Below are 13,738 nucleotides of genomic sequence, written 5' to 3'. Positions count from 1 at the left end.
GTCCATGGTTCATGGGGGGAGGGAAGATAAGGGATGTAATTTTTAGATTTGGTAATTCTGGCACCGGCTGTATGTCCGTTAAACTGATGAGTATAAATTGCAACTTAAAACTGCCATAGAAACATCCTGATGCTGCCCAGTGATTGAAGGAAGCACGCTGTACTGGGTGCAGAATGGTTCGCTCAGCTTCCATTGCAGATTCTCAGCATTACAACTTACCTGGAGAAAAAGAAGGAAGATAACAAAAAAGGCGAAAGCTGATCCAGCACTTCTGGATGCACAGGACCCCCCCCCCCCCCCCTGCCTCCCCTCACCATGCTGCTGGTGAATGTATCGCTGCTCAACAGATGGTGCTCGAGGCTTTGGGACATGATAAATGCTGCAAAATATTTTCTAGGCATTATATTCATTCCCAACAAAGAAACACAAGCATTTCTGAACATTCACTACCAAACTGAACTCACGAAATAGCATTTACGTAAGACTATGAATTTGAGTCACTACTCAAGGTGGTGGTGATGGCTGCTTCTATACGGCGCAGTGAATGGCAGCCATCTTTATGTCTGAGACTAGCACTCCTGCCTCATAAGTGTTATAAGCTCAGTTAGCCTGTAATTCAACTGGAGTCTGCAAAACGGAAGTGGGAGTGCCGCTTGAATTTACAGCATGTTGACGAGCTGCAGGTTGCATCGTGGCACACCCTGCTGGCTGCAGGGATGCACAGTCACGTCTCTTCTATCACTCTTGCCCCCACCAAGAAATGTTCTCATTGATTGGTTTTCAACATGCTTTCGTACTTAATACTTTATAACCTTGCATGGTTCAGAATATTGTAGAAACGTAGCATTACAGTGTTTAAAATAGAACATTATGTTCCTTTTTGGGCATAAATATAACAGTTTACAAGTTTATAAAGTAATGGAGAGAAATGCTGCCTGACTCTGCCTCTCAAAGTTTCCATCAATGAGAGGCTTCTTGTCCGATCTTAGGGACACTTGCTGTTTTGTGCCTATGGCTGCTATGTAACAGATATAGTGTCAGTCTTTGTCTCCTAACTACAGTATTGCCCACACTATAGAACTCGGAAAAAATTACGCTAGTACATCAGAACCATTATGTTTATGTTAAGTTTATATGAACATTATTTTTGCTTCTAGTTTTATGGTTGTCAGCTTCACAATTCATCTTGAATTAACACTTAATCAATCATGAATACCATTAGGGACTACATTTTTGGGCATAAAAATTTCAGCATTAGCAGAAATGAGAACAACAAAGAACTTAAAATCTAAACTCATGACAAAGAAGTAGATGAAGTGAAAGAATTCTGCTGCAATGAAATTGTGAGTGCAGGTAAAGTTTTGTAGTGAAATAACATCCTGACCACCACTTTAAATGAAGAAAGCTTTATTATAAGGAACACATTTACACAAGTCAACTGCACAGTTCAGCAGTAGACAAAAAACTGTCCTAGACTCCACAGTATGGGCCAAAGATCTTAGTGCAAATATTCCCCATTACTCGATAAATTGATTGGGCACAAACGCCCCCTCATAGAGTGGAACATAGGGTAGGAGCAGTTAGAGAAATTGAGATGGATCGAGATAGCAGGAAGTGAAGACATGACATAATCCTGTAACCATGCCGGTTGGCACAGAGGTTGACCCACATGGGAGAATAGGACACAAATAGGTGTAGGTTGCGAGGGCTGATCGCACTGGATGTGAAATGTAAGGAGACATCACTTATGGAAGCTTGAAGAGAGCCATCTACAAAGTCAGTATGCAATTGGAAAGTTCAGATGAGCGTTATGTTACAATCAGAATCTCCGAGGGAGTGAGGTGATGCATGAATATCAAATTGTCTTTATGTAAATAAAATAGAAAGAAACTTCCACATGGGAAAAATATATTAATAACAAAGATTCCAAGACTTACCAAGCGAGAAAGCACCGGTAGACAGGTACAATAAAATAACACACAAACACACACACAAAATTACGAGCTTTCGCAGCTGGCGGTTGCTTCGTCCTTCCCTCTTTCCTGACGAAGCAACCGCCAGTTGCGAAAGCTCGTAATTTTGTGTGTGTGTTTGTGTGTTATTTTATTGTGCCTGTCTACCGGCGCTTTCTTGCTTGGTAAGTCTTGGAATCTTTGTTTTTAATATAAATTGTCTTTATGACATTTCAAGGAAATATCCTGGTTTGGGGTATGCAGAGACATCGACAGTGAACGTAGTCGTGGCGGCAGAAGGCGTGGGTGCTGGAAGAAAATTGACAGATTCATCACACGCAATACTCACTGCTAGGAATACTATCACTTACACTGCCCTGATGACGAGGGAGGGACCACTAGGTGGGAGTGCCTACTGAACACTCACCAGGGATTGAGTCATTCTTCACGACTATACTCGGGGTGATCTCAGAGTCCTCGTCATCTGAGAGCTGGCTGTCGAGGATGCACGACAGCTTCACCCATTGTAGGGAGACTGTTTGTGGTGTGCCATTTAGCAAGATCACCATTGTATTTTCCAATAAACTGAGAACCTGATGAGGTCCTCAATATAGCAGAGTTATGATCGGATGAACAGTTTCATAATATAATAAAGTCCCAACTTGCAATGTCTTTGTGCAGAAAAGCTTGTGGGCATGTTTGCAGCTAGGGTTGCGCATGTGTGCAATATGAGAGCAAACTTGCTCGACTAGAGAGGACAGTACCTCATCTTCGGTAGTATTAGAGTCCTCGACAAATTCAGCGGGTGGTACGAGACACTTGCTGTAAAGGATTTTTGCGAGCAAAGCTTTCAAATCATCTTTCATCTTTATAGGCTGTGCATATGCCCAATAGAACCCATGGAAGTCCATGGGACCGAGAGTGCGAGTGACACATTAAAGCTGCTTTCAGTGTTCGTACCAGCATTCCACCAACCCGTTACTTTGTGGGTGATAAGCTGTCGTATGAAATCTCTTTGCACAGCATAGAACCCATAAGCAGTCCAAGAGCAAAGATTCAAACTGGTGGCCCTGATCTGTGATGATGGATGAAGGGCAGCCAAAACAGGAGAGCCAGTGGGTAATGATTACTCAGGCCACAGTATCTTCCAAGATATCGTTCCAAGAGACTTCCTTGTTATGTGGTCAATGCAGCAGTGGTCATCAGAGGGGATAGGGGGCTGACAAGATCCATGTGTAAGTATTTAAAATGTCCCTTCAGAATCTGTGTCAAAGAGACAGCTGAGAGTGCCGACCAACTTTAGCATGCTGGCACAACACGCGTGCTCAAGCCCACTCGAAGCAGTTTTTCTTAACGTTCAGCCAGACGAAATGTACAGTGACAAGCTGAGCCATTGCTCTGATGCTCAGGTGAGCTAGTCGTGTAGTGGAGAAAAGATGGTCTGGTGCAGGTTAAGAGGTACAAGGGCTTTGATGTGTTTGTCAATGTATCACAAAGGACTGGTTGCTCGACACTAGGAAAAGGGCATGGTCGGATGCAGAGGGAAGTGAAGTTGTTTGTAGTTACTAACTGCACCTCAGGATCTGTAGTTTGTAGTTGTAAGAGTACTGCTGGGTCAAAGATGCTTGTAATAGTATCAATGTGTTACATGTAGTCTGCTGTGATGTTATCCGCATCTTCGATGAAACAGATGTCTGTTGTATTTTGGCTGATGAAGTCCATATGCAGAAAGCAGCGTGGACGGATATCACTGGCAATATTACATAGAGCATCAACTAGGGGATGGTAGCCCATGTAAATAGTGACATCTCATGCCTCGATACCCTCTTGAAAGTAGATCGCAAGAAGTCACCTATCAAAGGCAGACCACTTATGCTGAGAAGCAGACTACTTTCCGGAAAAGAAGTGTAGCGGCAAAGAGGTCTTGCCTATATGTTGCTGCAGCACAGCACCAATCGCGGTATAACTAGTATTAGTAGTGATTGAAATTGGGTTATCGGTGCTGGGAGGAGCTAGTGTGAACTGCATTAGCTGGAGCCATTTTAGGTGGTATGAGGAATGTGGCGCCTGAAGAAATTGATTGTTCCCGAGAAATGCCGGAGATTACGAAAACTGAAGGGTAGTGGTAAGCTAATAATGTGAGTGGCATGTTCAGACGTGGGAAGTATGCCTTTAGAGTTCACGGTGTGACCTAGGAAAGTAACTTCCATCAGACACAGCTGTGATTTGTTGTCATTTACCTCTACACTGTTATCAGAGAGTATGCGGAGTACCTGGGATAGGTGATTCTCATGTTCTTCAGCAGTCACAGAAAATAATTCAAATGTCATCGAGATAAGCGTAGCAAAATGGAAACTGGAGAAATAGTTCACAAAACGTTGCCACGTCTGAGCTTCATTTTAGAGTCCATAAGGAATAAAGCAGTATTTGAACACGGCAAAGGGAGTTACAATGGCAGTTTCAGGAATGTCGTCTTTGTAAATTGGAATCTGGTGATATACGTATGTCTTATGACAGTCAATGACGCTGACATACTGAGTGCCATGTAATTGCAATGCAAAGTCCCGAATGTGGTGTGTGGGGTAATTGCCTAGAATGCTGCAAGCATTGAGCCTACGATAATCCCTGAAAAGTCTGAAAGTTGAGTCCTTTTTGGGGATGAGATGAATGGGTGATGGCAAACTGCTATCGGAAAAATGTACAATCCCTAAGTTAAGAATTCCTGAATGCACCCTTTGGCAGCGCGAAGTTTCTTACCTGACAGGTGGCGTGCCTTTGCACGGACAGGAGGTCCTTCGGAGGTATGTAGCCTGTGACAAATACAGTTTGTAATAACCTTAATGGATGTCCTGAGTCAGACAAGCAGTAGTCACTCTGGGCTGGGGGACAAAGTCACACACTGTTAAACAGAGAAGGGCTGGCCTGAACTGCAGGTCCTGTCGTCTACAGCATGGGTGTGGTCACTGTCAATTGCGGTGGGTGCTGTGGGGCAGGCTTGTAGAGGCTCGGTGGGAGCTGTAGCTCGTTGGCTCAACTACTGTGGCGGACATCTCATTGAAGCTATCTATTGTGGAGGAAGTAGCTTACTCACCAGGTGAGCAAGATGCCAGGTTGACGTGAACCTTCTCAGCGAAGACTGTGACTGAGGTTGCGAGATTTGGCTGCACAACATGTGCAGTAGTAATGGGTGTCCTCGCTGAGAGTGCAGTGATATTTGTCCGTGAATGTACCAGATTCGCTGATGTGTTGTCAATGAGTGCTTGCAGTGACACATTTCCCGCACATAGAGCTGTGATGTCACGTCACTTGTTGAGTGGTTTGCACAATGAATTTACCGGGTCAGGAATAAGGCATGAGAGTTCCGCTAACTGTGGCAGAGAGGCAGCAGTCGTCATTCTCAAATGCGAGGGCACTGTGATGAAGGAGCCTGTGATGCATCGGTTGGAGGGAGGTTGTAACAGTGTGACTGACGAAAGTTCCAGAGAGAGCCAGTGGTGTCGTAGAAAGTCTGTGCCCGACACAGGTTCATCAATGTCTGTCACGTTAAATTTGCAATCACAACAAAATGCTAATTTAAATTTAGGTTTAAGATGAGTAGAGCCATAAACCGTGACTGAGAAGTTGTTAGCTGCTTGCAGAGTCACGGCGAAAGGTGTCGGTGGCATACTACACAATGACGGGGTACGACACTAGTACCTGCACTGGTATCGACCAGAATGGCTATGAGAGGATGCATCTCATTCATCCTGTGGCACAAGTTTGGGTCCCACAAGTGAGGCAGGCAGCACATGGATAGATAAGATGAGAAATGTGAAGGTTGTCTGTAGAATCGGCAAAGAAAGAAACATATGGAAAACACTCACAAGGGACAGGATGATGGTGCACGTGACAACACATGAACAAATAACTCCCATGGTACTAGAGGGAAGTGTACATGGTAGAAACTGTACAGGAAGACAAAGATTGGAATACAGCCATAAAATAGAGTGCAAGTGCTACTCAGGGAAAGTGTCACTACAAGCTGCATTAAACCAGTCAGAAGACTAATTACTCAGAGAGAAAGAATATAAAGGTTATTGAAGAGGCTTCTGTAGATGTCTTGTTTTGATGTCTACGTAAGATTCTTACTGCACACTTCTGTCGAATAAATACTTTTTCTAGCTTCAGCAGCACTGCAACAGATGATTATGCCATTGGGTGGTACTCAGCGAATGTATGCAAAATATACCAGCACTGCTGTCTGTAGATCTACAAAATGAGACTTCTTACATGCAAAGCAAGCAGAGTTAAGATGTTTGATTACCTTACTGACATACTAGTTCCATTTATCTATAAGCCTGTAAATTAAGACTTGTAGCTTCATGCTGTTTGTGTCCACTGATTTGTCCGTTACTAAAATAATTATTATTTCTTTGTAATTGCATTGACTGACTTTTTCTAATATTACAGGTTAAGGTATTTGTTGTGAATTAGTTGCAAACCTATTTTGCTATTCTTCTGATCATTTTACATTGATTCATTTTGGACATTTACCATTATACTTATCAACAAAGTTAAGTTTCTGAACAGCCTCCTCATTCCCATGGTAAATAATTTATGTAGCTCAAGAAGAGAAGCAGGCCAAACACCAAATCTTGAGATACTACGTTCAATACTTCCTGGCAGACCACAACTCTTTGCTTGACTGGGACTTGAACCTTGTACCTATGCCTTTTGTGCACAAGTTCTCTACTGGCTGAGCTGTTCAGCATGACATGCCCTCACAGCTTTACTTCCGCCAGTACCTCGTCTTCTACCAGACAGTATACCACTTGCCCATGAAAGCTGAAGGTTCCAGGTTAAAGCCATGGTTCAGAAAATGGTTTTGATATGACAAAGTTTCAAATCAGCACACACTTCACTGTAGAGTGAAAATTCATTCTGGATCCTACATTTAATGCTTTCCCTCTCTGAATTTTATTAGTTTGGTATCATTTGTTACTGATGACCTACATTCTCTATTGTTAAGATATTTAACGTATGGCTCCATTCATGGCGAGGAAATGCCCTTAATGCCATAAAAGTGCACATTTGTTATTAGAATTTTAAGAACTACACAATCAAAGATATTATTGTTAATTTTCTACATCACTTCTCTAATTTTGCTACAATCCTCAAACATTAAAAAAAAGCTCTTATTTTTCCTTGTGTTGTAAATTATTGTCACAGGCTGTGAAACATTTATTTTAAGTTGATTTGTTTCCCTAATATGGGGCTGAAAATTGTCACACTGACCTAAATTTTTAACAAATTAGTTCCACTTTCTAATATTGTCCCTGCTAGTGATACTATCAAAACTGGCTTTGAACTTATTACTGTTAAAAGAATAGAACTTAGCAGATGCTTTCTAGTGTAACTGTTGTCTTTCTTTTGTTTGCAGATGGAAAGTAATGGATCATCAAATTCCCCAACAAAGTGAAGTGGATGCACAGAAAGCATTGTTAGATGCACTACTGGCAAATGATTTCCAGACATTCTGTAACTTGCTTGAAAGAGGTCAGGTTAATCCTCTGTATCGCTATGGCTTCCCTCACTTCTCTACCTGTCTAGAAATAGCATCTCGCCATCCTGAAATTCCAGCAACATTTACAAGTAAACTACTGGAATGTGGTGTGAAGCCAAATGTCAATGTAGTTGTACCTGAACCAATACACTACGCTGCCAGGTGAGTCTCTCTCTCATGAACATCATTTAGATGAACTTCTTTAAATTACTGCTGCCGTAAACTTGACACAACTTATGTGGCACAAAGGATTGTCCCATGCAGCAAAAGGTTGTTATTATGAACCACAAAGTGTGGAAACAACTAACTAATTGTAAAAAAAGGTATGAGTCACTGTGGTTGTCAAGATTAGTCATTGGTCAGATGTGCATAACCATATACTGGTATCTGTGAATGCAATCTGTTTTAGAATTGTGAAATATAGGTTATTTGTGGGAATTATGATCTTATGGAGACTGAAAATTTTCTCTGTATGATTCAACACAGTCCACAGATAGACATTTTGTGAAACTCTTGCTTGTTCTGTATATTAATGTAATCAAGAAGGCAGTAGGTCAATATACCCAGACTGACACTGTGTTCTTTTATTTCTGTTCAAAGCAATGACTTCATTTCCTCACTGCTGCCTGGTGAATAAAATGTGACCACACAGAATATTGGTCCAGATTTGTGATTTGTTTAAGGGCTTCATAGCAAATAGAATTCAACACACACTTTTGAATTGGTCAAAATTGTCAGATGTTATTTTAAAGTTACTTTGAGCATGACCCATCTTGAGAGTGTTTGGATGCTGTTACTGTTCGCAATGTATCAAGATGAACTGGTGGACAACATTAAAAACTCTGTGGGACTATTCACAATCGATGGTGTAGTAAACTGGAAAGTGGCAATGCGATAAAATTATTGCAAAATTCAAAAAGACCAGCCAAGAATCGACGCTGAGTGCAGGGCCTGCAGCTGACTCTCGTTGTAGATAAATGTAATGTATTGCAGAAAGATCCTTTATTATTTGATTATATGACTGGTGATCAATGACAGAGGACAGTAACAATTGCAAAATACTTAGGAGTATGCTTCTGCGGCAACCAAAAATGGAACAATCACATGGAACTAGTTGCAGAAAAAATAAGTGCAGGACTGAGATTTACTGGAAGAATCTAAAGGAGAGAGTTCAAACATGAAGGAAAAATGTAAACTCTGTCCACAGGCCTCGGGAGGCCATATGGACTGAACAACTACCACATCATCTGCTGCCACTGGCATCATTGGATGTGTGGTATGGGGGGATTGGTCGTGTCAGTACATGGCTTAGTGCATCACATTTTGCAATGGTTTTTTTCTCCGCTCTCCCCCTCTCCCATAGACATGTTTCTTCTTATAGATTAACCTGTGCCTTAATATTCAGCTTTTTATGCTTAATATGGTTTCAAAGAAAGGAAAAGAGCCTATAACAATTTCTTCATTGAGGATGATTGACTTAATGATAAATTACTTTAGCAGTTAAAAATATATAAAGAAATTCCACTCACTAAATGGCAGGAAAGCTGTAGTTACACAAATAATTATTTGAAACAGGAGGTGTTTTTATCTGATGAAAGAGTCAAGTGAAGGAATTGAGACTAGTTGGGAATTATGTAGGAAAGTCACCCAGGATTTCTGTGTTGGAAAAACACAGGTTAAAAGAAATCAAGCACCTCAATAATGAGGATAGAGATTATTATTGCTGGAAATGCTGATTAGAAAACAAAAATTTACACTAAATAATAAATAATGGAAAAATAAGCTGAAATATACAATTTTTAGGTTTGTAATTTAACTACATGTTGGCCTTACAAAGCTACTTTCTCTTAATTCATACTTTTAATAGTTCTCCTCATTGTGCTCATTTATCTTATCTATACAGAAATATGTGTGTAGTATTAAATGGACATTCACTTTATTTCCACACAAAATAAGCACCAAACATCAAACTTGACCACCAATGGAAATATGAAGAATTATTTGTTTTTAATTCTGTTACAACAGGTGTGGTAATGGAGCAGTCCTCGGAGTTTTACTTTCACATGCAGCAACACGGGTGAATGCGGTGGACAGTTCGGGTCAGAGTGCCCTTCATTACATTGTGCTGGCCTTCAGAGATGACTGCCTTCCAGAAGCAGCTTCAGAGTTTGAGTCTTGCATTGAAAAGCTCATAGAATGCCAGAGATTTGATATAAATATTCTTGATAATACAGGGCTTTCAGCAATTCATCTGGCTGCCAATAAAAAAAGATATAGAGCTGCTACTGCTATTATTGAGAAATCAAGGTAATGAAAATGGAACATCATATAAACATAGCTGTAGCTCTTACTGTGCTTTTGGAAGAGAGCTTTATATGGTGTTATGGCATTGTATGTATTTCATCTAGTCTGTGAGAGTAGAAATTAAAATCATTGTTACCAGGTCACCAATATCAGTCAGCACCACCAAGTATTTTACTGGATCACTGGTCATTTTGTACAGCTCACTGAAAGTTAACACTGAAAGCATATAGTGAAAATAGATATAAACAGTTTCTGGATAACCTGTAAAACTGTTTCCATCCATCCATCCATCCATCCATTCATTCATTTATTTATTCATTCATACATACTCTCATTTAGCTTGTTACATAGATTTCATTGAGAAAGGAAAAGCCAGATGCAAATAGCATTGTTAGCTGCCACAAGCCGATGATGCTCCACACTTTTCATGGGGCACCCCATCCCCCTTCCACTTCCCTCATACACTTTCATATGTGTCAGTATTAGTAAGTAATTATGATATAACACTCACTGTGTACAACTCTAACTCTCGGCTGCCCTGACATCCAAGAGGTGGCTTGTGTCTTCGGCACACCAGTGTAGAAGTTATCACAGATCCAGCCAGCTTAAAAAAAAATTGTATGGTTCCCACATTTATTTATGCAGCCTACATAAGCAGACTTACGAATTTTCCTTTATGCAAGTCGATGTGTGCCAGACTGGTCCAATTCAAAAATCTACATCCTAATGTGTTACAACACTGTTCCTGTCCCTTTTACTTAATCTTCCATTCATTTTGTCAACACTTGCATCTATCATAATACACTGTATTTTCTCAAACATTTTTGAGTACAAAAAGACACCTCGTATGGTACTATAATATCAATTGTAACCTTAATTTGTTCTTTTCAGAATCCTTTGGTCACAGTATCTTCATTGTAAACCAGTTGTTCCTTAATTTCATTATATATTTTATGTGAAAAAAGTCATATTTTTTAGAATTTTGAGACACTTGCAAATGTAATAGTTAGATGAATTTTTGTAAGTTGTTAGTCATTCATAACCAGCTTCATAGTAAATAGGCATTTGTTTGCAGTTACTGTAAATAACTAAAATATCAGGTCCCATCAACAGCAGTGTATACTGTCTGCAATTATCATAAATTAGGCTTCTGCAAAGTTTGGAAGGTAGGAGACGGATACTGGCAGAAGTAAAGCTGTGAGTACTGGACGTGAGTCGTGCTTCGGTAGCTCAGTTGGTAGAGCACTTGCCCACGAAAGGCAAAGGTCCCGAGTTCGAGTCTCGGTCGGGCACACAGTTTTAATCTGCCAGGAAGTTTCATATCAGCGCACACTCCGCTGCAGAGTGAAAATCTCATTCTGGATAAATTAGGCTACCGATATTTTTATAATTGTTAGTGAGCATAACCTGGAAAGAAACAGTTGGTGCAAAGTTTTCTTGTTTTTGTAATAGATATCTCGGTTTGGCTGTTAATTACTTCAGTTCTAAAAGGCTTTGGATACCTGCAGCATATCATTCCCATAAATTAAAAGATAATCAGCAGGCTTGGTCCAAAGTTATTTGTTTACTATTCAGTAAAATATTGGAACAGGCATAGCGCAGCCCCATTGTGTATGCTGTCCTGAGGCATGGGATGTAGTTGCTATTCATAAGCACCTGCATCTGCATCTACATCTACATCTACATCTACACATCACCATGAGGTGGATGGCAGAGGGTATGTCCCATTGTACCAGTTATTAGGGTTTCTTCCTGCTCCATTTGCATATGGAGTGTGGGAAGAGTGATTGTTTGAATGCCTCTGTGCATGCAAAAATTATTCTAATTTTATCCTCGCGATCCTGGTGTGAGTAATACATGAGAGTTGTAGTATATACCTAGAGTAATTTAAAGCCAGTTCTTGAAACTTTGTTAATAGACTGTTAATAGACTTTCTTGGGATAGTTTACATCTGTGGGTTCCACACACTTGACCAATATTCTCTGATAGATTGCATGAGTCATTTGTAAGCAAGTTCTACCAATAAACCAAAGTCTACCACCTGTTTCGCCCATGACTGAACCTATGCGATCATTCCGTTTCATATCCCTACAATGTTTTACACCCATGTATTTCTATGAGTTGGCCAGTTCCAGTGATGACTCATTGATATAGTCAGAGGGTACTATATTTTTTTGTTTTGTGAAGCACAAAATTTTCTTCTGAACGTTTAAAGCAAGTTGCCAATCTCTGCATCCTGTAAAATTTTTTATCAAGCTCTGACTGAATATTTATGCAGCTTCTCTCAGATAGTACTTAATTACAGATAACTGCATCATCTGCAAAAAGCCAACATGAAGAGCAAGGGTCCCAACACACTTCCCTGGGGCACACCCAGAGCTACTTCTGCATCTGACAATGACTTTCCATCCAAGATAACATGTTGTGTCCTCCCTACTAAAAAGTTGTCTAGCCACAAATTTCACTTGATACCCCACATAATCATACTATTGACAGTAAATGTAGGTGTGTTACAGAGTTGAATGCTTTTCAGAATTCAATAAACACTGTATCTACCTGGTTGTCTCAACCAAAAGCTTTCGGTATGTTACGTGAGAAAAGTGAGAGTTAGGTTTCATATGATCAATGTTTTCAGAATTCATGCTGACTGACATTGAGGTAATCATTCTGTTCAAGATACATTAGGTCTGAGCACAAAATATGTGCTAAGATTCTACAACAAATCGATGTCAGGGATATTGGACAGTAGTTTTGTGGATAACTTCTACTACCCTCGTTCTAGACAGATTTGACTTGTGCCTTTTTCCAAGAACTGGGCACAGTTTTTTGTTTGAGGAATCTATGATAGATTATAGTTTTGAAGGGGGGGGGGGGGGGGGGGGGGTGCTAACTCAGCAGCAAATTCATTATAGAATCTGACAGGGGTTCCAATGGGGCCTGAAGCTTTGTTCAATGTTAATAATTTCAGTTGTTTCTCAACACCACTGGTACTAATACTTATTTCATTCATCATCTCAGTAGTACAAGGATGAAATTGGGGCAATTCTCCTGGATTTTCCTTTGTAAAGGAACATTTGAAACTGGAGTTAAGCATTTCAGCTTTTGCTTTGCTACCCTCATTTTCAGTTCCTGTCTCATTCACTAGGGACTGGACACTAACTTTGGTGACACTTACAGCCTTTAGGTACGACCAGAATTTCTTTGGATTTTATGAAATGTCATTTGACAATATTCTGATAAGGTAGTCACTGAAGGCATCACACATTTCTCTCTTGACAGCCAAATGCGTTTCATTCAGCATCCCTCTTACACTTTGTTTTACACCTCTTATGCAGTAATCTCTGTTTCTTTAGAGCAGCTGGAAATCATATTGATGACTGTCAAGTGATTGAATGCTTCTGCAAACTGATGTGTTGGGAGAGCTACCAAGAGTTGTGTTCTATCCTCAACTATGGACTCTGTCTGTTCTGCAGAAAATACTGGAGATATTATACCACTTGTGCGCTCGACTGTGAGTGGCGAGTCAGCGGCAGGTGTAGGCGTCTTGTACAGGGCAGACAGGGACCAGAGAGGGCTCAGAATGTTACAGACAGCCCCCAGCTGATAAATGCTACCTTCTAAGGAGACTTAAACTGAGCCTGTGAGACACACTTCATTTGTTGGGAAATGTGCCAAGCCCTGTGTCTGGGGGTGGCAAACACAAACGGGCAAAAGTCTAGTAATCCTCAGCAGTTCAAATGCATGGCAAATAATGGTACCACCTCAGGCAAATGGTAGCAAGGGACATACAATCAGTATTTACGCCTGGGGACCTCATTAAGCCTGCTGAAAAGACTATCCTGGCAGCCACTGAGTGGATAGGGTGCAACCAAATGCAGATGTTGGCTCTCATTGTGACAAACAATGCCTCTCATTTGGGCTCGCAAATTGTACTTGAATC

The 13,738-nt window shown here is 40.7% G+C and overlaps 1 protein-coding gene across 2 annotated transcripts in view; it reads left to right on the top strand.

Moving 5' to 3' along the window:
* Window positions 1-13,738, top strand: part of LOC126281626 (serine/threonine-protein phosphatase 6 regulatory ankyrin repeat subunit A-like) — a 74,490-nt gene that overhangs the window by 36,875 nt on the left and 23,877 nt on the right. For both annotated transcript variants that reach the window (XM_049980749.1, XM_049980750.1), the window contains exons 2-3: window positions 7,372-7,656; window positions 9,520-9,801. In XM_049980749.1, the coding sequence (XP_049836706.1) occupies window positions 7,382-7,656; window positions 9,520-9,801 (557 nt within the window). In that variant the 5' untranslated portion in view covers window positions 7,372-7,381. The remainder of the gene's footprint in view (window positions 1-7,371; window positions 7,657-9,519; window positions 9,802-13,738) is intronic.

The sequence above is a fragment of the Schistocerca gregaria genome, chromosome 7 (genome assembly GCF_023897955.1).
Source record: "Schistocerca gregaria isolate iqSchGreg1 chromosome 7, iqSchGreg1.2, whole genome shotgun sequence".
In the NCBI taxonomy this organism is placed as follows: domain Eukaryota; kingdom Metazoa; phylum Arthropoda; class Insecta; order Orthoptera; family Acrididae; genus Schistocerca; species Schistocerca gregaria.
Note: the sequence above shows the minus strand (reverse complement) of the source record. Positions and strands in the feature narration are given on the sequence as shown.